This window comes from Phaethon aethereus (genome assembly GCF_964289735.1).
Source record: "Phaethon aethereus genome assembly, chromosome: 12".
Taxonomy (NCBI): domain Eukaryota; kingdom Metazoa; phylum Chordata; class Aves; order Phaethontiformes; family Phaethontidae; genus Phaethon; species Phaethon aethereus.
In genome coordinates, this window is record NC_138588.1 from 11,071,126 (window position 1) to 11,098,719 (window position 27,594).

At 46.4% G+C, this 27,594-nt stretch overlaps 1 protein-coding gene across 1 annotated transcript in view; it reads left to right on the forward strand.

Moving 5' to 3' along the window:
• Positions 1–1,561: 1,561 nt before the first annotated feature.
• The window catches only part of HOMER2 (homer scaffold protein 2), a gene marked incomplete at its 3' end in the record, with an annotated part of 60,687 nt that continues 34,654 nt past the window's right edge, over positions 1,562–27,594 (forward strand). The window contains exons 1-2 of the mRNA XM_082005153.1: positions 1,562–2,249; positions 25,811–25,967. Of these exons, the coding sequence (XP_081861279.1) occupies positions 2,158–2,249; positions 25,811–25,967 (249 nt within the window). The 5' untranslated portion in view covers positions 1,562–2,157. The remainder of the gene's footprint in view (positions 2,250–25,810; positions 25,968–27,594) is intronic.

Here is a 27,594-nt window from a genome sequence, read left to right on the forward strand (position 1 = left end):
AATTTTCCTTTCATCATGGCACACATAGTAAGTGTGTTACCCCATTTTGATCCAAATCCATTAGATATTTGTAAGTCACATGCAGTGCTGGTTCATAAAACACAGCTTCCGGATACTCACCAAAGCGAGCTGATTAATCAGGGATGACTAAGGCAACCCCTCTCTGACGAATGGAGTATGTAATTTAACAAAATGAAGTAAATAGTGTAAAATAGTGAGATAAAATAATCCGGTTTATGGTGGAAGTTTTTTCCACAAGATTGCCAGGCTGCTTTTTTTTTACCTCACGGAACGCTACCCCTCACTGTTTCCCCAAGACGAGAGGAATGGTCGGACCAAAGCAATATTCAAGGCTGCGGCCCATCGTGGGCACAAAAGGATTGTCACTTTTGCCATGACTATGCCGGAGGAAGGGGAACCTCACCTGCAGCTGGCAGAATGGGACATGAGGAGTCTTTTAGATGTCAGTGATTAGGTAGGGAGTTACGTCTCCATCCACAGTAACCACCTGACCATGGTAAAGAGAGCAGGTATGTTAGAGTGGTGTCATCCCATAGCCTTTTGAAAATGGCTATGTAAGTCACCCTTTTTTTCCCCATGGCATAGTCTTTGAGTGTATGGGATTGAAATTCCATTCTGGTGTTCCAGACATCAGGAAATAGTTGTCTGTCAGAGTGGGAGAGAGTTTCATTGTCCATCGCTGGAAGGTGTTGGGTTGCTGGTTACGTTTTCCCATGAGGTCCCTGGGTAATACTGGGGATGACCCCAGTTATGACACACAAGATAAAGCAAGTGAATATAAAGCCTTCACCACAACTTCTAAACTTTCTTTGAAAGAAAGGATAAATCAACATGAGATTAAAAAAAAGATTAAAATAATCGTTCTTGATGGCAGGGTATTAATTATAGCTTTGTGTGGGAGAAGTTGAAATCCTCTTATGTGTGAACTGGGTGTCTTCTCCCCAGAAGAGAGCAAGTGTGTCTGTGTAGCGTGGTCCTAGGAATACCCGAACGAGCAGGTCCTTGGCTCTCCTGCGGATTTGTGTCCTGGGATTGCCTGTGAGTGTCACCCTCCTGGCAGGGAGGCCGTAACACAGCTCTTCCACGCCAGTGCTATTTTTCCTTTTTCCCTCAGTGGAAAGGACTCATCCCTCTCTCTACTTTCATGAAACCTATAGGGAAACGATCGCGGTGGGACCGCGTCTGGCAGAGGTTTGCAGGGGGCTGAGGAGGGCCAAAAGAGGGGCAGCGCTCCTGATGATCACACTTGGCACTTGTGGGTCGAGCGGCAGGCTGGCGGCGGGGTGCGAGACCCAGATCGCGACTGTGGGGCTGGGCCTACCATTGCCCAAACGTGGCTGAAATTGCCCCGTGGCTCGAACGCTCCCCGGGATGGCCGGGCCGGCACGCGCAAGCGGCGCCGCGCTCCCCTCATTTCCCCGGGAAAAGGGGTGCGAGGCGCGGGGCGGGCGTGATGGCGGGCGGGGCTCGGCTGCCTGCGTTTCGCAAGACGGCGGCTCGGCGTTGGCATCGCCTCGGGGTCGGAAGGGCAGCGCCGGGATCCGCCCTCGGGCCGCCGCCGAAGCGGGGCGCGCTCCCGGTGCGGGACAGCCGTTGCCGGGAAGCAGCCGGTCTCCCGGGGAACCCGGTCCCGGGAGGAGCACGTCCGGGACCGCCGGTCTGGGCTGCCCCTCTCGCCGTTGGGGCTTCACGGCAGCGGGCGGGGACGCGCGGGGGGCACCCCCCAACTTCACCCGAAGTTTCCTCGCCGCCCCGTCCCCTTCCGGCAGGTCGCACCCCCTGACACGAGAGGCTGAAGCCTCCCGTCGGGGCTTCTCGCCCCCCAGCCGGGGCACACACGCCCGCAGGTCGGCTCTCATCGCGGCCGCCGCCGCCTGCCCGGGCGCGGGGCGGGGAGCGGAGGGGCCCCGGGGGCGCGCCCCGCCGCCCCGCCCCACCGCCCCCGCGCTGCCGCCTGGCAGGGCGGCGGGTGCCGCGGGAGCTGCTCGGTGCCGCCGCCGCCCGGGAGGGAGGTTATGTAAGGGGGGCGGGAGGCGGCGGGAGGAGGAGCGGGAGCGGGAGCAGGACGCCTCGCCGCCGCCGTGCAGCCGGGCAGCCGCAGCCAGCCGGGGCCGGGGCCGGTGTCGGGGCGGCCGCATGTGCGAAGTGGGAACGCGGCCGCCGCTGGCCGCCGAGCGCGGGGAGCCGCCCGGGGGTGCCGCCGCCGCCGAAAGGTGCCGAGACATGGGGTGAGTCCGCCGGGCCCCGGCCACGCGCGGGCGCCGACCCCCGCGTGGGTTCCGCGTCCTGCCCCGATCTCGCGTGGGCGCCGCCTCCGCCGCCCCGGCCCCGCGCCTCGACCCACGCGTGGGCGCCGCTCCGCCGCCCTGGCCCCGCCGCAGGTGCGCCCGGTCGCCCTGTCAGCGCTCCCCCAGACCGGCGGTTTAGAACGTCGTTAATCATTTACCGGCCGCTGGGAGCGGCGGTGGGCAGGCTCCCGCCAGAGCCACGAGCGGAGCGGGCGCGCCGCGGGGGAAGCGGACCCCCTCCGCCTTACCGGCGGCGGAGTCCCCGCTGGAGCGCGCGGGGCTGTGGGGCGCGCGCGCCGCGCCGAGCCGAGCCGCTGTCCGTGCTTCGGGCTCCGGTTCAGCGGCAGCTCTGGGCGGCCGGAGGCGCACGGTGAACTTGCCTGAACTGTGCCGGCTGCTCGCTGGTCTGTGTAAATATCCCCCCGCTTGGTTTTTGTCGGGGTTTTTTGGTGGGTTTTTGGGGGGGGGTTTATCGTGCCAGAAGTCCCTGACCGCATGTGACGGCCTCTTGGACAATTCATCTTGATCTCTCAAAAAATGCGCCCTGTGTTTTTTTTCTATCCTCTAACTTTAACGAGGGGGCAAAAGCCAAATGCTGGCATTAGAGCAGTTTGTGAGCTAAATAATCAGGAGACGCAGGTTAACGTTGTGGTTTTGGCTTGAGCTATATATAGGTTTGAGATCCTTGCGACCAGAATGTCTTGGGGGATTCCAAACCCACACACTTAATTTGCTTTATTTTTATCCTATTATGTTCTCTTACACCTTTTGTCTTCCTTGCCTCTCCTCACCCCCCTGTGGCAAGGAACTGTTCTCCAGTTTCTGAGCTTCCTCATGCTGCTTCCAACTACGCAAACTCCCACTATAGATTTGTTTGTTATTGTCAAAGTGATAGAATTTGAGACAATATGGATAAATAATGATTTAAAATGCCATGCATGTGCTTGAATTTGATACCCAGGAGTACTGAATAGAAGTACAGGGGCAGAGGGAGAAAGAAGATCTGAGTATCTCCCCGTGTTTCACTTCAGGGTTACAAGGGCTCGTCTGCTGCTTAATTATGTAAAGTTCCACTGGAAAATAAAACAGAACCTGTCCTTGGGGTTGGAGAAAGAAGCATCAAAGCCTGTCTGGAGCAGCGCTGCCCCGCTGAGCCCAGGATAGCCAGAAACATCCATCCAAGGGAAACTTGCCTCTGTCATTTTACCTGGGCATCTCTAAAGGCAAACATTTTTGTTGTTCTCGTCATTTTTTAACCATTTCCATACTGGTAGATCAGTTTAGCTGTGGCTTGGAGAGAATTGAGTGGGAGGTCGCAGTGGTCCGCCAACCCCTTTGTACCTCAGTGGTAGCGCTGGGCTCGGCGTGGTCCTGCTCTGCCTCCAGAGCTGTTCAAGCTGCGAAGGACCTGAAGGCTTTTGAGTGCTCTGGTTGTGCTCGTGTCTGCGCTGCTGCGTACGCCGTGTTGGGTCATGGAGACTTGTACAGGTATGAGGCACGTTCACCAGTCTAGTTCAATATCCTGATTTAATGTGTTTCACTTCAAGCACGTTATTTCAGTCTTATACCGGTGCACGTGAGATCAAGCTCCCAGCATCATTCATTCCCAGGGTTTCAGCGTGGGTTGTACACACTCGTACATGCAGTGCAGACAAGGTGTTTTTTGGATATACGTTTTGCCAGTGTCTCACGTCATTATCTTGCCATTCACCTTTCTCATAAAGAGAACTTGGAAGTATGTTTGTGATGGTGTCATTGCAGCCATGGCTTAGCACACGTGATGCAGGAGCAACCCCCCCAGGTTCCTCCTTGTTCCATCTCTGCTGGCAAATCCTTCACCTCTGCAAGCTCCAGCTTTTCCTTCTGTGAAATGGGCACCTCTGTGCTCACCTGTCTTTGTGAAGCATGTTGTGATCAGAGCACAGAGCTCAGTCTTTCTTACTTGAAAGAATGTATTTTGTCCCAGGCATTCCAGTGGGATTTGCTTCCTGGGCACATTTGGGTGTCACGTATGGGGCACGTTCTCACAGAAATTGTGACAACAATAACTTGACTCTTAGCTCTTCAAATACTTTTTTCTCCCTTTTTTTTTTTGTTTTCCTGGGGGGGACCATTGCTAATGATTCATTTAAATGCTGCCTATGGATTTGGCAGTGACTGATGGTGCTGTGAAACCTGATATAGCTACTTGAGCTCAGCAAAGCTATTTAAATTGCTTATTAGCTGTGAGCTGAGCTATTTAAACTGTTGTTTTACTTCAACTTACTAGGCAGCAAGGTAGTGTCAAGTTTTACAAAAGTAATTTACATGTTTAAAAAAATTAATGCCTGTAATTCAGGGGCTGTGAAAACAATGTAAAAAAAAAACAGTGTCCAGGCAAAAAAAAAAAAAATCTGATTCAGTGCCCGTTAAAGTCAATGTAAAGGTTCCTGCTGGCTGAAAACCATTGTATTTGGGTCAAGCCACTGTTAAGGATCTCACTGGACAAATGTTTACTTTAAGAGAACAAATCTTTTCCTAAATCACCACTTTCTTCTACCCAGCATATCTGATAACTGCTGTTACCTCAGTAGTCTTGGAGCTTAAACTAGAGCTATTGGCAAACCTCAATCTAACGCATTTCCAGCTGTAGAAATCTTTGGAAATACCACCTGATTTGTCTCTTGGTGTTGCAAGCCAAAGGCTAACGCAACCAAGAAAGTGGCTTGCTTGTCTATGGCTCTGATTTTAGTGAGCTGTACCTACTCATCTAATAGCTGTGGTCTGATTCAATCTGACCTCAATTTAAGCAGTCTAACCTAACTTTCCAGTTATAAAGATGCTTCAGGTTTAGTTATTAGATGATTTAAGGAGGTACTGGATAGCTGCTTCATCTGTGCTTACATTCTTTTACTATTTTAATGTCTTTATTATTTTGTATTTCCTTATCTTTCCATTACAAAATATTTCTTGTTATGAGGTGTGTGACAAGTATCTAGTTTGGATTAGACCTGTAAATCACTTCATTGACGTTACTTATATTATCTGTTGGATTAAAACTCAATTATTTTAAATACCCTCTAGCAATAAAATTGAAGTATAAGTCTGTTTTATAAATCATATAAAAATGAAAACCAGGCCTCTGAGTGTTAGAAATTCTTGCAGAAAGCTGCACAACAGTGTAGAAGCGTGTGCTGTACAGGTTAATGATGAACTAGCTCATAGCACACATTTCTTTTGGCTGATGTGAGGTGGCTTCTCTGTGCTGCTTCCACAGGGGCTAATGTGGTAAATTAGTCCCCTCCGGCTGGGATCCATCCGTGCCTCCCCCAGGTGGACTTTGAGTCCACACCTTCCTCCAGGAAGGTGGGAAAAGGTGAGTTTCCAAGCAATGAAGTAACATCTTAAGGGGACTGGACTCATGAACAAAACTATGCCCCTCCTGTAATATTTTCATGAAAAGGTGCAGTTGGGGGCCTGTATTGCTGAGAGCAGTCCTATGTAATGTTCTTATTAATGCAGTGACATTTAAGAGCATCAGGAAAGTCTGCCTTGCACTCTTCCCTTCTGCTGTTAGCAGTAGTCAGGTCCGTCGGCCAACATACAGCTTTATTGGGGGAGTAAAAGACAAACAAATGGGAGGATGAGGAAAGAGGAGGGTGAAGGAAGCAGAAGATGTGATGAAGCTAGTGTTACAGGAAGACATTAATTTTGGATGGTGTTCAAGCTGGCCTTTCGCAGTACCAGCAGTACTTTAGGTACCACGGTGATAAGCTTCGCCTAAGAAGCTCTGTAGCGGGGAATAGCACGCTGCAGAGGAAGTTCACCTTGGCCATCGTTCAGCTCCCGCGGAAATCCATGGGAGTCTCATGCCGGCTCCTTCCAAAGTTTGAGCCACCTGTCCATGAGGGAAGGAGGCATCCTGGGACCCCGGGAGTGGCGGGCAGATAACGGCACCTGGCTCTCACTGCAAAGCTGGTGTCCCTCAAAGCAGGGCTGGGACAAGTGTATGCCCAAACGCAGCTGTCTTGATACTGTGAGCTCAGGGACTCTTTTTTAAGGTTTTAAGGTCAGCAGCTTCTGTTCGGTTCCTAGCATAGCTCAGGGGGATAGATAATATCAGGCATCATCCAACTGGTGATGGTGTTCAAGGGACGGGACTGAGGTTTGATAGATACCAAGGCTGTTAATCTCATGATTTTTGAAGCAGCTGGCTGGGGGTGCTTGGTTCTTCACAGCATTAGTTCCTTATGTAGCTATTCTTATTTGGCGGAGTGGGTATAAATGGCTGCTGTTCTGTTGGAGAATTGTGTATCTCTGAGTACAGATACCGGTGTCTGTACAAAATCCAGTGGAAAAGTCAGGTCCAGAGAACTTTGAGTTCTGGAGCAGTATATTGGGTTCACTGAAATGGATGGGAAAACTCCGTTGACCTCAACAGTATGTATAAAACCTGTTATGTGTAGTTCCTTTCTTATATTTAACATGATTTAAATAAGGTTAGAGGGGCAGGGAGCTTGGTGGGGTGTGGGGCAGGAAAAAAAAAGAGCAAATAGCTAGATCATCGTAAGGATTTGTGTGTGCTTAAGATTTTGGTGTGGTTGCATTCAAGTGAGTGAACAAATCTGTAATGTTGGAGTGTTTCGTCCAAGTCCGCCGTCAAGTGAGAGACCTTGTCGCCCCTCTCACAAATACGGGAGAAGTTCATAACAGTACAGATAGATGCATGTAACTGAATATGGGCAAAAATCTCTTGTGTGAATAAGCTCCAAGGAAAATATAGGATTGGGAGAAATTACAAAACAAGCTAATAAAAGAGCAGCAAAAGGAAATAATGAAGGAATGATTGGCATGAAAGATACAGTGGGTTAAGAAAAAAAATTGTAGGATCTGCTAGAGATAAATTAATCAAGTTACAATGGGAAAAATCTGCCAATACCACAACTAGTTTGACTGCTCTGGTGCAAATTTCACCAAAATCTGCTCATGTAGACAATGCTGTAGAAAGAGTGAACAGAAAGAAAACTTAATGCTGAGCGAGTGATCATAGTAAAGTTGCTTTCAGCTACTAACCTAATTAATTACCACTGTTCATTTGATTATCACTTGAGAAAAAACTTACAAATAAAATATCCTCCACAAAGCTGGGATGTCCCTCAAGCCCTTCTTTCTATTTGAAAAGAGGATGGTGAGTAGTTCTCCTGATAACAAAGGCATCATTTGAAATATTAAAAAGAATTATTTGATGTTCAGTTCCTTTACACTGAAGGTAGTTTTAACTGGTTCAAGATTTGACAAAGTGTCTTAAACTGTTCACGTGTATTCCCAGCATGACTGAAACAGGCAGAGAGGAGCAATGAGTTTGCCGAGAACCCAAGAGCAAGGGCATCAGCCTGGTTTTGCATCTAGATTTTCTGCAGTGCTGTGTATTCATTTTATTCATTCATTCGGCTTTATTAATGCAGCGCCTATAATAAATAGCCGCACCCTTGAACATATATTTAAGGACGCGTAAGCATTTTGAGTCAGCCACTGGTTTTCCTGTTGACTGTGAAAGGGCATGTGCGAAGTGGGAAGGTCCTCGGTACTGAAGGTTGCTGCACAGTGCACGGTGCCCTCCCAGTCTCTGCCTGCTTTCACCTTGAAGGCTGTCCATCGCGTCTGTGCTCTGTGTGCACTGCAAATACAGTGTGTGACTCGTTTATACCGTGTTTTGGTCGTGGCTCTTTAGGATGTAAATGTGCTCAGGGGAATGTATTTCAATCGTTTTTCTCTGCTAATTCAGCTGTACGCTGTAAAGAGCTGACAATCCTGTTATTAAATCTCAGAATGTGACGAGGGCACTGCCTTCACGTGAAGACAGGAAGCATTTAGGCTTGAGCATTAAAGAAGCACTTTTAATGGCAAGAGCAATTAGGCAGGGAATAGACCATTAGTATCAGGGAAGGTTACTGCTGCGCCATAGCCACACAGCACCCAGCACAGGTTGGAGACGGTGTGAGTAGGGGTTGTGTAATATGTGCTCATGCAAAATGTACAAGATGAGATTGGATGATGCAGTTGATCTCTGATTATATTTTTGATGACACATCCTAGCTGCTCTCTGCCTGTTTGTAAGAGAGAAATCTGCCCACTGCTGCTGGCTTGGATGCTCTGTGCTTAGCTCATGTGTGACACGAGTAGCTGGCTGCTTACTCCTCATTGACGTAGCAACTATTAGAGGCTATTGGACCCTCTTGCATCACTTGGAAATGCTTCGTAATGGTAATTTTGCCACTGGGGTCAGGATTAAAATGAAGATAATATTTTAAATAATTGATGCTTGAGGCGCTTTAGGATTTGTTTTAAAAAAAAAGGGATATTGCTAGATGACATCACTAAGTGGGACAGCCTGCTTAATGACTCATAGGGAAGCAGGAGGCTCTGCTGTGTAGATGTTTTAGGATTTGTGGGCTTCATGTTGAAGGCTGGCAAGACTGGGAGCTTTAGCTGCAAAACAACTGTGGCTTTGTCATGGAGAAGAGCAAGCAGATTTGACACGGGGAAAGAGGGCCTGGCAATGGAGGTGTGAGCAGGAGTGGCTGCTGGTTACTGTGCAAAGCTTGTTCACTTCAGTGGCAACGCATCCTCCTTTCCGGCCTCCCCCACACACTAGTCCGATTTTATTTATTTGGTGTGGCTTATCAAAATGCAAGATTGTAAGAATTTCTGAAGTGACAAACTGTTTTCTTTCTGTCTGGAAGTTTCACTGCAGCGTACAGGGTTTAGAAACTCGAACCCTGCTGTAGAAGTTGTATGTATTCTATTTTCTGTAGAAGTTGTATGCTTCTGCCTACACATCAAGGGGCCCGAGAGAGCCTCCAGAGCAAGCGAGGTGGTGTTCCCCGTTAGCTTTTGCAGTATAACAGTAGAAGTCCTGCAACTGCATTCTTATCAGGCGAAGTTTAGTACATCAGTGCAGCAAGACAGCAAAGGCCTCTTTGGAATATGTCTGAAAATACGCAGCCAGCTTGTGCAGTATTTTTTCCTAAAGCTACTTCCAGTTGTACTGAGGATTCTTCCTTGTGGACTGTGAAATGATGTGTATGCCTACCAAACTTACTGTATAAATACTTGTTTGCCTCTGCTTAGGGCTTTGCAGTAGATCCTCATCAGGTATGGAATGCTGTATTTTGGGGAGGGTTACAAAAAATTTAAATCATGCATGGCTCTGAAGGGAAATGTTACTTTTATTACATGGAGGTATGAGCATCTTATTTTCAGTGTTCATTACTGATTGTTTCATCCCTGGAAGAAGGACAGGTAGTGTAGCCAGAGCTGGGAGTATTCAGCAAGGCTCTTCCTTTTGAAAAACGTAATACTTCAACTGACACACTGTCTCTCCATATTAATTGCATTGCAGTGACCGACTCAAGTTCTTTGCTTTCGGCGAGTTGCTCTGTAATGTGTAACAGCAACACTTTGTTGTTGCTTTTGTTTCATTCCCTGGTTTCATCAGGCTTTTGTGTTCTGGCTTCCCGCTATAAATCTGTTGCACACATCTAAAATGTCTCCCTGCAGTTGTTTAAGTGGGAACATGTGATCTGTTTGTGATATTGAAAACTGTCAATGAGAGCATGGGGGGGCGGGGGGAAGGAGAAATGCTCTGAGAGGAGACATGCAAAATGTCACCGGCCAGCACCCGGGGCTGTGGGGCGGCTCCGGGCTGCTTGGAGGAGGTGTGGGTAAACCTGGGGAGAGTTGGACACCTTATTATTGTTTATTTCGGAGGTGGTGGTGTCTAAAGACGAGGCAGCAGCTGTGTTCTGGTGGGTAGTTCAGCCACCGGTGCAAAGGTGGCAACAGCGTAGTTGTCCCCCGTCTCTGCCTTGCCATCGCCCGTCTCTAACCGGGGTGTACCTACGCACTGCCCCTCCAAGTAAAGCCCCCACCTCTTACACCTTCACATAGTCCAAACCCCTGGTTGCCCCAAAGCCGAAATACTCCTCCGTGACCTGTCAGGAGGTTTCTGCCCAGATAGAGCAGCCCCGAGGTCCTCAGGGGTGCAACGTACCCCCAAGAGCACAACTGTTGTCCTTGAGTATACGACGAGGAGATAAAAGTATCTTTAGACTATACTTAGGTATACGTGTAATCCAATGATTGTCATAATAATCCCCTCTCCTCCAGCTGGGGTAGGGAGAAAATTATTATTTTCTGAAACAATAAAGATGATTTAGTTGCCTAAAACTTCACGGCACACATGGAATGAGAGCTCTCTCTTTTCATGATTTTTTTTTTGGTGTGTGACAGCTGTTTGTCACTTATGTAGTCCATTACAGGAGATAGATAATTTTGTGTTTCCTGTTGTTTATGGAAGTGGTCTTTATCAACTTGTATTTAAGGGATCTTCTAAAGGTACTAATACATAAAAAGGGAGTCTAATTTGGTTTATGGTTCTTTTAAAGACAAACAGATACTGGCTTGGCTGAGAACAGGGATTTGACACTTTACTACACCCACCCAAATTCAAGGAAATTCAGTTAAAAGCTTGAATCTGTAATCTCAGTTACCATGAAACACAACAGCTACAGAGCAAGGGTCCATGCTCCAGGAAGGGAGCTCTTGGTTTGGGAGTCACTTGGCGTAGACGGGGAGGCTGCTTACCTCTTCCCAGGCAGATCCAGAAGTGTGTGTGAGCCCATGATTCCCTGGGGAGTTTTCCTTTCCCTCTGTGCCTCTTCCACCTTCCTCTGTGCTTTGGAGCAAGGGAATGGGTGTTTTGGGTGTTTGTGCGTAACGTATAATTCCACTTTGTCTTCTGAGAGATCCGAAGGACAAAAAATGTCTTTAAAGTTGCCGTGCAATCCTCAAAGATGTTCCCTGGGCAGAAAGTTCTGAGCACCTGTTTTCCGACACCTTCAAAATTGCATGTTATGGAAGTTGCATCAGCTTTCAAGGACTTAGTCGTATGCAGCCTGGTGCTCCCAAGAATCTCTCTCGCCCTGCTTGGCCTCCCCAGACTTCTCTGCAAAGCCTGCGGTTTTGCAGAGGGCTGTGGGGAGGGCTTCCTTCTTCAGCTGGACCGAGCTCCTCATGAAGCCTGGGGTGAACACCTTTCCTGCGGTTGTGGTTACCTGCTTTTCCCTCTATAAGGGAAGGTCTGTTCTGAATTTTTCAGTCTCAGAGCAGTAATCCTGCACATGTATTGTTCAGATCTTTGCAAGAACTTTTCTCCATTGAGTTAGAAATTAGCATTTCAAATTCTATGGGGGAGAAGTTGCCAAAGTTTTTATATTTTAAGCTTAGAGTTTGGAACAGACTCAAAATATCTAATCCATTTTGCATTCCCTGTTTGGTCTTTCCTCTCTGCCTTATGAATTGGCATCCTTGTCCTTAAGACATAGAGCAATGTTGTGTGAATCTAGAAGGCTTCTTCTGTGAAATATCAAAGTAACATGGCACTGATTTGCAACACACTTTCAAATAACTGTTAAATTAGCATAAGTGACGTGAGGTTGTACTGGAAAGAGTTTATGCTCGTCAACTGCTTTACAGGGTGACCTCTGAATTATTGGCCAGAAGAGAAAATAGACACACGACTGCTGGGAACGATTTGGGATGGTTCAGTGCTGCCTGTCATTCCTTAAAAGAATGATTGATTTCCGTGAGGTAAACAGGGCGGTCCAAACTTTGCACCTTGGATCTAAGTTACTTTTCCTCCCTTTCTTTTCTTTTTCTCTCTCCTTTTGGCACTGCTCTTTCCCCCGCGGTGACGTTGGAGCTGCTGCGGCTCCCTGCGGGGAGGAGAGCGCAGCTGGTGCCCGGGGCGGCAGCAGCTTCGAGCCCGGGTCAAAGCGATGGCTGGGGAGGCACATGGGAGAACACGGGGCCGGTCTGGGTTGTCTAGGGAGAAGTGGGCAACTGAAATGCTCTTTTGCTGCCTTTCAGGGGTAGTAACTCTTCCTAAAAGAAAACGGTGTTTAAGAGAGATCTGTAATACAAGCCTTACAAGTCAAATCGATTTCATTCTTAGGGTGCTAAAGTGTGAATGTGCAAAAAGCATAGTAAGAATTTCTCACCAGTTGGCACCTTATTCTCAGTGGCTGAGTACTTGATCCATTCTGCATACTAACACCAGGCACTAATTTTAGATCACAGGGACTACAAAGAGTGCAGTTTCTACCTCTTGACTTGCTTATAATTGTGGCAAATAGGGGAGACTGGTGCATGAACTTTTTCTCTAGCAGCAAGGGAGGAGTCTGCCTCCACTAGCAAGAATCTCCTGCCATGAAAGTGCTCTCAAACCAAATTACTATGTAATACAAGAAAATTTTTAATCCTATTTTAAAACAAGTAAAAGTCCAGAATTTTGCTCTGAAAATGAAGCAGAAAATCACTTGAGTTGTGTAATATGGCCATTCTAGTGTAGAAGTCCGTCTAGAATTTATTGAGCTGATTTTGCTCATGTTTGTTTGGTATAAATAAGCAATAACTTAGAGCAGAAGAGGATCAGGTCTCCTGCACGTACTCTCCTGTTCTTTTGAAGGGCGAATTCACTGCTGCATAAATCTCATAAAAGGTTCAAAGCCCCCAGCAAAAGTATTAGTAAAGGATGCAGCCGTAAGCAGGTTGTGTCATGTGGGATGCGTGTCAGCCAGACGTATTATCCATCGAGTGCTTTGTTTGCATTCGGTGAATACGGTGAGCGACTGGCTTCGTGTTGAAGTAGCACTGCAGAATTTAGCAATGGCATATCCAGTCAGCAGTGAGCAGGATGAGCCTCTGGTCACCATCCAGCCGGTTTGTTTTGTTTCACAGGATTGCTGGGGGATAGCTCTGTCCTCTCCCGCTTGATTCCTCTTTTGTGAGCAGACGTGGAGACAGATAAATGCATATAGTGCATGTATAGTCCTACCCCAGAGACCCTAATGTGCATGGTTTGGGCAGTCCTCCACTGCATTTGCATGGGCCGGGGCTCGGTATGTGGCTACCTTTAAAAATAGGACAATGACTTCAACGTGTTTGCAGCCAGAGAGCAGAGAAGGATTTAGAAAAAAATACCAGGAAAAGAAACTATATGTATCAGGGCTGCCAACTCACGGGGCAGCTGGTGTATCAAGCAGCAAATAGCCGCAGCTAAATAAGAGCAATGCAGAATAGCTAAAATGAGGGATGTTATCCCCTGGCTATCACAATGGCGCTGGACTCCAGCCGAGGACCCAGCACGCAGCCGGCTTCATCAATAACTCTGCGATACCCGCAGGCCCTCGAGCCTGCACCGAAGGGGAGTCCTGGGAGGGAGCCCAGCCCCAGCGTGCTGGCCCATCTGAGCCCATCGTTTTTATCCCAGTTCATGGAAAAATTATTTTAGATCATGTCATCACTTTAAACGTTTTGGTAAGTGTTAATATACTTCGAGTGCAGTGGAAATAATCACCATATGGCTGTAAGATTTGCCATCTGTCCAGTGATGCTGAAATACAATTAGTCCGTGTAGTCCATTTATCAATCTATAAGTGACAATATTCATGGTCCTGGCAACTTTGGCCACTGACAGAATCAGCACTTGTATAGGCCTACCTGTCTGGCCTTATTAAAATCAATATATTAATGAGATGGAAAAAATCATGTCATTCAGTTGTGTCCTTCACCTTTGACAGAAAGCAAAAAAGTCTATATTGGTGTAAATGAGACTGAGGAAAGGGTATGCCTTAATTTTTGTAGCACTAATTGGATTTTTATGTCTAATAGACCTTAGTTTCATAGGTCAAAGCCAGATTTACTTCCAGTCTTTCAATCAAGAAATGCCAGCAGGGCAGAGTATGTCACAGGGAAAAAATTATTATTAAATCCTCTCCTGTTGTATTAACTTCAAAGGCACAAAAAACTAGATGTTAGAAACATGAGAAATGTGATCATTAGCATCATACAGGTAAGATTTTATTTTTCCAAGATTTCTTATTTGACTTTAGAAAAGTGAGAAGATGGCTTTTCATCAGACTGCATAATTTTTTGAAAAAAGGTCAAGGCCTTTTTATTTTAAAATTACTAATGATCTGACGCTATAAGGGGTCTGGCTTTTGACTGCTCCTGTAAATCTAGCCCCTGGCAGGTGTCCCAGCCTGGCCGCTCGGGACTGTTACCTCCTTAAAACTTGGGTTAGATTTGAAATGGGCAGTGTATATCCAGAAAATAACTTGAACTTTGAATTCAGTTTTACATACTACCTGGACTCAACTTGCATAATAAGTTTATAATAAGGATGTGTGCTATGTTTTGTTTGTTCTACAAATTTTCAGCCAGCCCACACTAATTTTTGAGACTCTGCTGACATGAGAATGTCATTTTTTTTTTCTTGCTTGCATTATAGCCTGTAGTTATGGAACCTGCATTGCATGAAAAATGCTGATACTTGAAATTAAATCCTCCCATAGCCCACACCTCATATAACCTGTACCTCGCATAACCCACAAAGCTGGAGGCGTTGGCATGCAGAAATCAAAAGTGCCAAGGGAGAGGACTGCAGGGATCAGAAATAGGTGGCTGCTGAGGTTCAGGAATTTCTGGGATAAGTTTCTCCCAACAGTACCTCCAAATATCCACAGCTTGTGGTGTTCGCAGGTTGTAGGGGTTTAGTTTTGTGTTTTTACTGGTATGGGGTTTTGTTTGTGGCAAGGGAGTACTGGTTTTTTTGTTTTGTAGATACTGTGTTTCTCATGAATAACCTTTTGGTTAAGTTTTTCAGGTTTAGTAGTTGTAATCTCCTGAGCTTCAGAGAGAAACAGAGGATCTTCACTTTTGCACTGGGGTTGCTGACAGCTTTTTGTACCAACACATAAACGTACATATCTGAGATCTGTAGTGTAAATCTGATGACAACAGATGGTGTTCCATTTTTAAAGATTAAAGTGAATAACGTTAGCTTCTAAATGTTTGAAATTTCCTTTGTATTTTTAACTTGAAGCAGAAGAAATGTGTCATTTTGTGATCTTATTGGCTGCTAGTAAACATATTAGTTTCAAGAACTGTGTCCCCACATTCCTTAGAGAGGTGCTGCCTGTGTGCTAGCAGCAACCAAAATACTCTGGTTGTTGATTCTATTAGTCTATTAAAATCACCAGAAAATGGAAATCTGCTTTTTTCCAGATAGTTTGATTTTAAACTGCATTGAGTGGGGAATGACGCTGGCTTTAGATGCGCTCGTTTGTGCCCAACACCTTGCCCTTTCCCAACTGCAGCTCTGTGAGGGTCCTGGCTGTGGGCACAGGGGATGCGCTTGTGCTGGAACCTCTCTTTGCTGTTTTTAATATACAGTCTTTCATGCTCTTGACTACATTTGGTGATTTTTGTTTTCTAGATGGTTTGCTCTAGAAGGAGGCTGGTAGCAACACATCTGTCTGACCATGGCAGTGCTGTTGCCAGCCCAGTGCTGTTCTCAGCACTGGCAAGTTGATACATGTACCCAAAACCCAGTGCGGGCGTTGGTTTGGATCTTCTTGATGTCTTTCAGAGCAAATTACTTATTCTTTAATTGCTTTTAATTTTTACATGCTTAAGATTCATTAAAGGCATGCACCCTTGTATTAAAGCATCTGTTGGCACCCTTTTTCTTGCAGTCTAGTACAGCACTCGGACCTGAGTGTTTTATTAGCCCAGGTGCTCTGGCAGCATCTCCGGTCACAGCGTGTACCAGCACAGGGTGCACGCCGTGCCCTGCCAGTGCTGCCGGCACGCGGTGGTGGCCGCCGGGACAAGCAAAGCCCAATCGCTTGCTTCTGACGTTACAGCTGGTAGAATTCCTTATTGGGTCCTCCGGGCAGTAGATCAGAGAGAGTTATACAACTTGTTCTTTAAACTGAACTGATGGGCATTTTTTCCCCTCCCTAGTGTAAGTGGAGGAAAAGCCTCAGGGGAGAGCATTTGAATAGGGCATGGGAAAGCATATCGATAATTACATGCATGGATTAGTGCACAAAAGTACTCCCCTCCAAGGATCTGCTTAGTTCTGTGGCGTTTGAAATAATGGAGTGTTTAATCATATTATTTTGCAATAGCGAGGCTTTGATTACGCTACTGATTAAAATCAACTTTTCAGATTTCTTTGTGTGACCATAACCTCATCTGCCATGCAAATTCTTGGGAGGAGGAAACATCCTGAACATAAAAATGCTGCCCTGGTGGTGTCAGTGGGCTTTATGTGCACAAACACACGCGTGGTCTTTCACGTCAATCTTCTGTTTGTAGGTACAGTGTGTTTTGATCATATATCCCCTGACATTGAATCCCTTCATCTTTTAAGTAAACACCAAGTAGCGCACACAGCCTCCAAGTATCCCCAGCCTTCTGCCACACAGAAGATGTGGTGCAAAGGATTAATAATAAAGCCTCCGCTACCATGCTGAAGCATTTTCCTGCTGGTTTACAGATGCAAAATAAATTACTCTGTTCCTCCAAAATTACGTCCACATTATTTTCTCCTCTTCGATCATTTCTCACCACTGCTAGCTCTGGGTGTGTATGGTGTCCGATGTGGGGTGAGGAGGCCCGGGAGCGACTGGGGCTGCTGGCACCGCATCGCCCCAGCAAGGCCTGTGCTGGGGCTGCTGGGCAGCGCTTGCAGGGCAGGCGAGGGCTCTGGGGAGCGCTGCCTCTTGTTTTTGGGTGGTGCTCGAGGAGCTTGACGCAGTTCAGATCTGTTCGCTGGCTCCTTATTTCTCCCTTGTAAAACCAACCCCCACCGTGTTTTACCTGTGCATGAGAAAACGCGCGGTGGCACAGAGCTGTGGGTTCGGTCGGGCTGCTCTGACAGCAGCAGAGGCCGGTGTGTGCCCCGCGGGGGTGAGCCGAGTGGTTTCGTTACCCCCGCTCCTGCGCGGTCCCTCCTGCTCAAGGGCAGAGGGTCTCGCCGAGAGCTTTCCCGAGCGGCCCCCAAGGCGCAAAATGCGAGGCTGGCGCGTGCCAGCGCTTCATCCTTCCCACCACCAGCTGCACGGGGTAACTTTTGGGGCACGCAGGCGAGCCAGAGCCCCGGGAGTCGTCGCAGGCCCGGCGGTGCCTGGGCGTGTGTCTGGGCGGGGGCCGCTGGCAGCGGGCGCGGCGCGGAGGGCGGCTGCTCTCCCGCTCGGCAGAGCTGGCCTCTCTGCTCTGTGGTTTACAGGTGCAGTTTGCAACAGCAATCTCTCGCTGAAATACTACAACGCAAACGTCGTGCCACAGAGGAGGCTGTGCTAAAAGCGTTAACTCTACTGGAGCTGGGGCCGAGCCAGAGGGTGTAATTTCTAACCGATGCAGAGGCCTGGGAGGGCTTTGGGGGTCTGTTTGTGTGCGGAGGCAGCCTCCTTTGGCAACAAGGGTGGGATTGGTGCTGGGGGTGAACAGAATGCAGGTATTTTTTTCCGTTTAATAGGGTTTGAATTTATCCTTACGCAAACGGGAGGCCGTGCAAACATTACCGCGGCTGCAAATTTATGGATCCTCTTTCAATGTCATCTCAAGAAGAATCTGAAATAACCAGAGTAACACAACCAGTTTCACACACATGCCTCAACTTGTTTTTTTTCTAATAGATAACCTTACCTGTGAAGGATTAGTTCAGGGTCTTCTCAGTTCCTGTCACTTGTGTATGAGTGTTTTTCCACAGTGTCTTGACAGGTTAATAGCCATCTGGAGATAGCCCAAAAATGAAGTGTGAGCTTTTTCACTGCCCAAGTTATGCCTTTAATTTGTATATTGATTTCATAAAGGCAGAATGGTATTGGGAGGCCTCACAGATGTTACAATGTTTTTCATACTGAGAGTTCTTGTCCTCAAGATTTATTCTTTTGGATTTATTCAGCTGCAAATCAAAAACGAGTTTAATTAACATCTGTCCTTTTAACATAAAATTCCTCTTTAGCTAGCTTAGTTTTTTTCTTAATTTTTTCTGTCTAAGTAACTTGAACTATTATGTTTCCTACAAATGCAAGAAGCACTTTTGCTAATTACATTCTGTCTGTTGAAATAATAATGCCTGTAAAAGAAGGGAGCTAAAAAAGATGGATTTTTTGCATGAATTTCATACATTTCTGCAGGTGAGTTGATATGAAATGTAGTATAGAGTGGGCACCAGAGGATCACGACTGTGGTTATATGAATGAGGTGCACAACCTTGCCCTCAGTTAGCGCTGCTGCCGGATTCCGCACCTCTGTTCAACCTCATTGCGAGGAGATCCGTCTGCCTACGAAGTAGGAATTTCAGCAGCTGAAAGGCTGAAAAGAAGGACTTGGAGTAAGTCATATTTTTTAAATAGCTGTTTCTCTTTCTTGTTTTCTCTTTTTTTTTTAGAGACAGTGTAATTTCTGTGCTGCTAGTCTGAGTTTTTCAGAAGTTGTTGCCCGTACCCTTCTGTGTACCCGCAGTTTCACCCTGCGGCAGGGAATGCCACCGGGCAGCGCAGGGCTTGGCTAGCAGAGTACCCACAAATGCAGTTTAAGGGGTACCTGCGGTTTTGTTTGTTTTTTTCTTTTACACAGAGAAAAAAGAAGAGCAAAAGCTGAGTGCAGTTGTCCCCTGCCAGCCCAGCCATCGGTCTGGGCCAGTTCTCCCATCCCTCGTGTACGACGAATATTAAGGCCTCCTTCTGCTCTCTGAGCTCACCCTTCCTGCCCTGTATTGCGTGGGGTTGCTTCTCCATCATTCCAGGTAACTTCTGCCGTGGAAGTACCTGTGTGAGGAGGCCTGTGCCTGCACAGGTCCCTGGGCAGACCCGCATCTGGCCACCAGCGCTCAGCTGCCCGCGCGCAGGTTACAGGGCTGGCGTCCTGGCCCGCCTTCCTCCGCATCGTGTGGGAGCCGCGGTTAAAACCCCCGATGGCTTCTCCCTGGTCTGTAAAGACTTAATTTTTACAATAGCCTCTTCTGTTGAGCGGTGAGTAGTCAGCTGTTGATTTAGGCTTTTAAATGCACATAGTCAAAAACTTCCCTGGGTAGAAGATCTGGTGTAACGCTGCCCTGCAACGATGGCGATAGCAACACTGCAGAGAGGAAATGAGGTGATTTAATGTTATTTCCAGGCTTGCTACTGGCTCTGTTATCCCGGGATGCCATGTCAGTCTCCAGGGCTATTTCCTCAGGTGTAAAATGGAGCCATTACCCACCTGCTTGCTTCATGCTATGAGTTTTGCACCCTTGCAAGTTGAAACAGGCTCTTCACTTCTGTTGGTTGTGTGTGCTGGCAGCCTGTCGCAGCTGATGAATGGCCTGGATTAATTAGCACATGCCAATTTGGGAAGGGGGCAAGCTGCCTGCTTTCATGTCGGTTTGCTGCCACCGTATGTGTAAAACGTGCAGGTTTAGCATTTGCCTCTCCCCAGCTCTGTGTATTGCCTGTGCTGGCCGGGCCTTGCCTGCCCTCCTCGCCCCTGACCCCAGCCACGAAGTGGGCAGCGAGGGCCGCTGAGGTTGCAGTATCTCAGGGAATTGGGCTGCGACAGCTGAATTTGCTTTGTTTGTGGCGAGTGTAGTGGGGTTGCACTTGTCTTGGCTGGAGTGCACACGGTGAGGTGGGGAGGGGTCCTCCAACTTCGTCCTTGGTCATCATTAAGAAGTTAATTTGTGTGGCTTTCCAATTCCTGAAAAGCTTTAACCCAAGATGGCACGAGCTTTCAATTCGTAGAGGTAACGGGCTGGAGGATCGCGGATTCTCTCTTCTGCTTTGAGCACAGATTAAATTTTCTGTATAAACTGCAACCGGTGTGTGAATTACTATGTGCGACACCGTGAACTGTAACTTCTCCCCACGGCAGTTATGTCCTTCATCAGAGGTCTGCCTTTACTTGGATTTTGGTGTTTCGAGGAGAGGGGTTGGTTGTTTTTTAAAGTTTGAGATGTGCATGTATGAACGGGTGAGTAGTGTTATGGGTAGATGAGGCAGTATTTTCACAGGTAATTTTTTAGGCATCATTACTTGCCTGGACTTTCTTCTAGATGAGTGTTTCAAATAGGAGAAAAGTCTCCATCCGTGAGCTCGGGGGCCGTCACGCGACGGTAGAATCTCAAAAGGCAAGGCAGCAGCATCCTGGCAGGGCAGCTGCGCGCCCCGAGGCATGGGGACCCCCGGTGCCAGCACTGCCGCCGGCTGAAAGGGGACACTTGGTGTCTTCTGGGGTCTTGGAGGAGCAGCTGCAGAGCTTGCTGCTTTCAAGGGGCAGGATGCATTTGTTCAGTTTTGTTTGGGACCGAAGGCACGCATTTGCCTTGCCAACGTGCTCTTAGCCTTTGGAGCTGCGTGTGCATTTTTGAGAAGTCAGGGGCATGGTAACGCTCGGTGGCTTTGGGAGCTGGCATCATTGCTGTCCTGCTTTCGCACAGGAGATGAGAGCGGCTGTCAGGCGGCCTGGTGAGAGCCGTGCGCGCACAGCTGGCCACACCTGGGGAGGGGGCGTGTGGGAACAGCACTCCTCTTTTTAGTAACATTGCTTATTTTTGAATTATCATAAATACATACAAATGGCACTCGGAACTACGTTCTGTGTGAAGATACACATAAAGGATCAGTTCTCTTTATTGCACTGTCAGGCAGTAGTAGTGATGCTCAGTAGAAATAACTATTGACACCAAGTTTGTCATGTTGCGTTTAGCAAATAAATTTTCTGTGTCACAATGTAGGATTTTGTGTTCCTACCTACTTTTCTTCTTCCTTGAAAGATGCTCATTATCTAATACTTGTTACAGCAAATCACTGCAAACCTGCTGGCACTGTCAGGTAGTATAAACCTCAGTGTGTGCATGACACTGGCCTGTAGCAGGAAGCACCACGTTCCAAAAATTCTAGGCTGACACGCTGTCTGCAGCTGCCAAATGGCAGCTTTATGAGGATGTGTTCTTTTAAAAAATATATTTATTCCAGTTGGTAAATTAGTTAATGCAAAGCTGTCTAGTGTTAGCATGGGGAGAGTGCAAATAAGCCTGTCCTGTAAACTAGGAATCATTATCCCAGAAATTTTGTGTAATCTGTTAATGAAAGTTTTAGCAAAATGTGTAAATAGTGGGTTTGCCTCTGGTGGAGTACCAGAGCTCCTGTCAGAAATATGTTTGATGTTCCAGATCCTACAAGTAAAGGACCCGCTTTGTTCTATTTACTGCTCGGTCAAGCGCACCCACCTGATGTGCACCGGGCACTTTGCACATTTAAAAGAACGTGGGTGCTGCTCCTGCAGGTGCCCATGTGAGTCGCCGTGTTGTATTTACTACCAGAAGAGGTTGCTTCAATATAGAAGTGTTCACATCATCAGCGCCTGGCTTGGAGCCGGAGCCGGCTCCGCGCGGCTCTGTGCATGGCTGGGGCCGGGGGCTCTCCCAGATGCCGGCTGGCCACCCGGCCAGGGCTTGCCGTGCCACGGCTCCATCAGCCACCAGTATCCCACAGCCCTTACGGTGCTGGCTGCCAGTCGGCAAAGGCTCTTTGCAGCTGAAGTGATTTAAATCACTGGTTACGCTCCTGATTCAAATGACAAACAAGGAACTTTGAATTAAATAATTTGAACTTTTCCTAAGTGAGAGCTTATTGCCGTTGATTAGGAAGAGTAATATAAAACACATGGCTTGCAGCTAGTCACACACTTGTAAAATTTGGCAGGGTTGTATATTAACCAGAAAGTGATACTGTATCTCACACAGCTGTGGATGCAGTTAGCTAGCTCCAGCGTCTTGGTTTTTGCTTTTTAAATTCTTCAGAAAAGGTTTCTGACATATTTCTACATTAATGGAGCATGATTGTTTTTTACTTGAGATTTGTCTCATATGACACAAGGATGGAAATTTAAAGTCAGCTAAAACGCGTAAAACCATGACTTGAAAATTGCAATCATATTTCTAAAGCATGCTGGCCATATTTAGTAATAAAAAAAAGCTTATCAAATTGCATTTTCAGTCTTACTCTGCATTATTAAACATAGAACTATTAGCTATAATTTAGGTCTCCACTTGCTACTTTTCAAACAGCTTTACTCTAAACAGTGGATGTTAGTCAAATTGATTTTTAAAACTTTTTTTTTTAAAAGAGTATTTAATCAATCATTAACAACTTTGGTTAAAATTAATGAGATTTTAAACATTCATGAATTCTTTTTGTCTTCTGATTTATGAGTCCGCAGCTTGGCTGGCAGCACCACTGCTCCCTGCCTCCCCGTGCAAACTGCCGGTCTCACGTACTGCCCAGCTTACAGGGGCTCAAAGGATGCGGGATGTGCTGTGTGCATTTCACGTTAGCATTGCTGCTGTTTTAAGCATAAAACTTGATAAAGCTGTGTTAAAATGAAAAGGACAGAAACCCTGGAAAACAAAGTCATTCCTTTATCGGTTGAAGTGCTTTCTTGAATGTCCAAAGTTGCAAGTGAGTAAGGCAGAATAATCCCTCTCAATTTGAAGCTCTGTAAGGCCATGGTAAGTGTTTTAAAAGTGTCTAATTCAGCATTTCATTTGAAAATTGAGTTCTGCAGTTTTATAGTTGGCTGTGTGTGCTTCACAGGTCAAAGGAGTTTGAGGTGCAATGAAGGAGGATATTTCCCGCCCGTGTTAAGAACTGCACCGCTAGAGTTTGTCAACACTGTTGGCTTTGCCGACCCGCCATGACATGAGGGAAAGCGTGGTGGCTCCGGCTCCCAGTGCCAGTGGCACCGGCTCATGGGCCCTGCTGATGGGTTTGGGCTCCTCAGGGTGCCAGCTGAGTGCAGACCTGTGGGTGGATTCGGCAGCAGGGAGTGCGGCAGGGCAGTCATGGCCGCAGAAATGCGTCTTCTTTTCTTAATTATTACAAGCCAACACTGGGAAATCCTTCTAGGGGGTTGTGTCCTGGGGGCACTTGGTCTGCTTCATGGGGTCAAAAATCAGTCCTGGGGCTTTGCTGCCTTGTAGAGCCACCTATGGCAGAAAGGTCAAAGGCATATGTGGAGAGCAACCAACTGGCCCTTCCAAATTTGAGTCTCAACAAAAGGTCAACAGCTCACTTATCTTGAATGAGTTAAAATGCTTAATTTTACACATTGCATTTCCTTTTTTAAAAATAATTTATCAACTAGCACACTATCACTGTGAGTGGTGGGGCTGCTTTTTGCACCCAGGAAGACAAAATACACTTTTTTTGGTTTAATAATCACAAGGATTAGAAACATAGTCAGGTTTTGCCTTTACTTTTTCATAAAAGCCCCACATGAATGGATAGATTGGCTATCTCAAGTCCTGAGTTTCATTATCCATTATTTTCCCTGCTTGGATACATGTATACAGGTCCTGTTGACAACAGTAGCTGCTACAAGACTCCTGAAAAAATGGAGGTAGATAGTTTTCCCCTTCATTCTACTACTTTTATCTCCAGGTTTAGTTTATATGCTTACTGCTCCTGCTGCAGAAAGCCCAAGCATAGTTTTAACAATGTTTTCTGGTATTGTTAAGATGAGTTACCAAAAGTCATTTGTGGAATAGGTTTGCATGGAGGAAACTTCTGAAAGTTTAGACTGCAATATATAGGTCATATTACCCTTAGCAAAAACAATTATTAATAGAATCCACTAAAAATACAGAGCTAAGTAAAAGGCTAAATAAATCCAAAATTATTCTACACTCAGGGAAAGTACGTATTTTTAGAGTGAAAGAGTAAGCAGCTCGGGGGAACCTTCGCTTCCCTGCATTCCTTATTGCAAAGAAACTCCACGACCTTCATGGGCGTTATGCTGCTAATCCTGTGTAATGGATGATGGAAGTATTTGAAAAATGGTATGGAGACCTGCCCCTTCTTTCCTCCCAGCTGAGGATGGCATCAATTTTAGCATGTGAAATGAGAGTCAGGTTCCATGAGTTACTGGTAAGGAAGAGCGGAAGTGAATGGTAGTCTTTCACAGCTGTAACGTGACAGTCCCATTGTAGTTTCCTTTTATTCCATCTAAGTATTTTATAGGGTTCAGCATAGCTGTCCATCTAGAAACCCTGCATGGCAGCCCCTGGAAGAATGTGAAGCTTTGCATATGTCTTGCAAGGAGAAAACCATTGTTTCATTTTCTCCCTCCTGAGGCCTTGCTGGGCTTTACAAGCTCACTCCACCTTTCCTGAGCTAATTCTCCACTTAATCGCTTTATCTGTTTCATTTGTAAATTTACTCCCCTCGATTTTAATTTAACTGCAGGGGTCAAGATCATGTGTGTTTGATGCAGTTCCTACATACAGTGTCTGAAGTTGTTCTCTTCGAAAAATGCACAGGTAGTTATATAAGGAGCTGAAGATTATAGAAATCTTAATAAAAACAGTTCCAAAACTATGGAACCGAGTTTGATAATAAGAGAACTATTTATAGGAATAGGAAAAATAGCATATTGGAGCGAGCAACCTCTCTGGCCTTTCACCTACCTCTTTTCATTTGCTTTGTGCTAGATTCAGCCTTTTCAGTTTCCACGTGGTAAATATTTTTGGGCGGCAACTCTATTGTAGTACAGTTGGGTTTGAATCCTGTCATAATTCTGTCAAGTGTAACTGTTCATGATATAGTATCTATCTTGTATGTGATAAGAATATACTGAGCGGTACATTTAATATAGACCACTATAGACTGTAGCTTCTAAGAACTAAAAGCATAAAAATGTATAGAAAAGCACAGTAGAGCTTGGTTTGCAGTTCACTTCTACTTCTAAACATGGATTAAAGGTATAGCTGGAAGTGAATGTAGTTTTATGACCTTTAAGTAAGTCTTAATTCTGATCTTCAACCTAGATGACTGTGTGTGTATCATGTTTTTGGTCCTGCGTCTTCTCTGCTTTTATGTGTGATTTGCATTGTCATGTGTTGAAGCTAAAACAAAACCACTCCACTGTGTGCACGATTTTCTTGATGAGAACAAGCATCCGAGGAGGGCTGGTGTTTGGGAACGGGGTGTCAGGGGCAGTACATCATCCGCTGAGAGTTGAACTGAAAGGCGATGTATGGGTTTTGGTTGTGTTTCTTTTCCCCCTCACTCCCCAGGATAATTGACGGGTTTTGTATCTGATGAAATTTTCATGCACATCCACTGAACAGTGGGACTCTAAGGGTAGAGATTAATATTTCAGTAACTATACCGTGCCTGTAGGTTGCTGGAGTCCTTGGTGCATCCACAGAGGAACCCTGGCTGTAGGTAGCAGTTCACAGGAATGTGCAGCAGGAGGAAACCCAGCCGTGGGGGGCTCATCGTTTCTTTTGACAAAATATGTGGATGCGGAAAGAAAGGATGCATGTGAGTGTCCTTTCCTGGAAATAAATATTTTGAGGAAAAGTAAAACATGGGGAGAAAAAAGCCAATTGCTTCCTGGGCTACAAGAGTAACTTTAGGGTGGTGAATGTCACTTAGCGATGCCAAGGAGAGGTACCCAAGGCTGGATTGTGGCTCAGCAGAGTCACTGCTCTGCCTTCTCACTTGGGGGATTGCCAGGTGCTCTCTGTCTTGTGCTTTCAACGTGCCTGGTCAAGGCTGGGCTTCTGGGACATTTCATCTTCCGCAGACTCATGCATCCATTTCTCCTGTCCCTCCCTATTCCAGAGAACAGCCCATCTTCACCACCAGAGCCCATGTCTTCCAAATTGACCCCAGCACGAAGAAGAACTGGGTTCCCGCAAGCAAGCAGGCTGTAACTGTTTCCTACTTCTATGACAGCACGAGAAACAGCTATCGGATTATCAGTGTGGATGGAGCCAAGGTAGGAGGCTGATGGTACCCCGGCGTGTTTACTGTGCGGAGGGGATCGTGACTGTCAGCCCTGGCTGAAGATAGGCATAAATGGGCTACATTAAGCACTTAAGTTCATAAATACTTTTTTTATATAATCCATTATGGACACTTGTAGTGGTAACTGGAAAAACACGGGGCACCTTTAAAGTGATTTTGCCAAACTTAATTGATTTTATCTCTGACTAGTCTGACTTCATGATCTTAATAAGCCAAGAGCTTTAAGTGTCCAAATTCAGTCTGTAGTACAGTATCTAAAACCACCAGCTATATTAGGTAGATAAGGCTGAGGCCTTTTTGGTGAAAAAAATGTTCTTTTTAAGGGGAATGAGGAGACAGATATGTGCAGACTAGAGCTTTTAATGTAAATGCCAACTGCATATTCAATTTTGCCTGGTTGAACTGTTTACCGTTAGCACTTAATTTTCTTCAGCTTTTGTACTGGAATTCACCAGTGGGACAAATTAGGCATGAAGACTTCCCCCACCTTTTTGTCTTACTTTGTTTTGCATTACCAGATAGCGTGCTGAAGTAATTCCTGTAAGAATCCTGATCAGTTGGATTGAATGGGTTGCTCAGACAACTGTTTTTATTATTAGGTACTAGATTTATCCCTCTGATAAGTCCCTCCAAAGTAACTTGCACGGTGACCGCTTTCCCCTAGCAGACCCCCGTCAGAGGTAGAAGTTAAAACATTTCACTGGTACAAAAATCATGGGTCAGTTCTGCCAAAGCACAAACCACAGGGTAATGAAACAAGTTTACAGCCTGTTTATCTGTGTTTCTGTTTGGATGATGATGTTAAAATATCACTGTCCTGGGAGAGAGAGCTATTGCAGAAATCATCCCTTAAAGCTTTTCTATTTGTCATGCCTATTTCACATACTTGTTTTTCCAAACATCTTCTGTGCTATATTTGGTTATATATTGGTTTATAAATCAGCCATACTGCCAGTTTAAATTGATGGTAATGTTTCGTTGACATTGGCACAGCACTAATATGTCACCATCATTACGCTGTTTGTGCGGGTGTGTTCATTTCCAGGGACGCCAGCGAACCGCCCCGGCTGCCTCGGTTTGCCGTCAGCACACACAACCCCTGCAGCTTGCTGGCGAAAGCTGAGGCTCCCAAAATTTGCTTATACCCCATGGATACTCTTGCTCGGGTGAAGCTGGTGCTGGTGGCTGCGGGCTGTTGGCTTTACAAACCCAGGCGAGCGTGACTTCCAAGCCAAAACTGCTGTACCCACAGCAGCGGGTCGCTTGATTTGTGGGTGTTCATGCATGCATTAAGAGCAATTAATGGAAAGAAAGTAATTACTGTATGTGGCAGGGGAAAGCCGCAGGGGCAGCGTATGCCCACAGCCAGAGGTCCTGCCCAGAACTGCGAAGTGTGCGCTGAGAACAAAATGGGCAAGATCCAAGCTTTGCTTTGTAATTTGCCCAAAAGACACCCAGAAGGAACCAACCCCTCCTCATTTAGCATGTCCCAAAAAAAGGTGAGCTTCCGATGGTTACAATTCTTTCCTGGGACTTCCTGAGCAAGGGTCAATTGCTGGCCACATGAATTATCCCTCTTGTATTGAACCTTTGCTGAT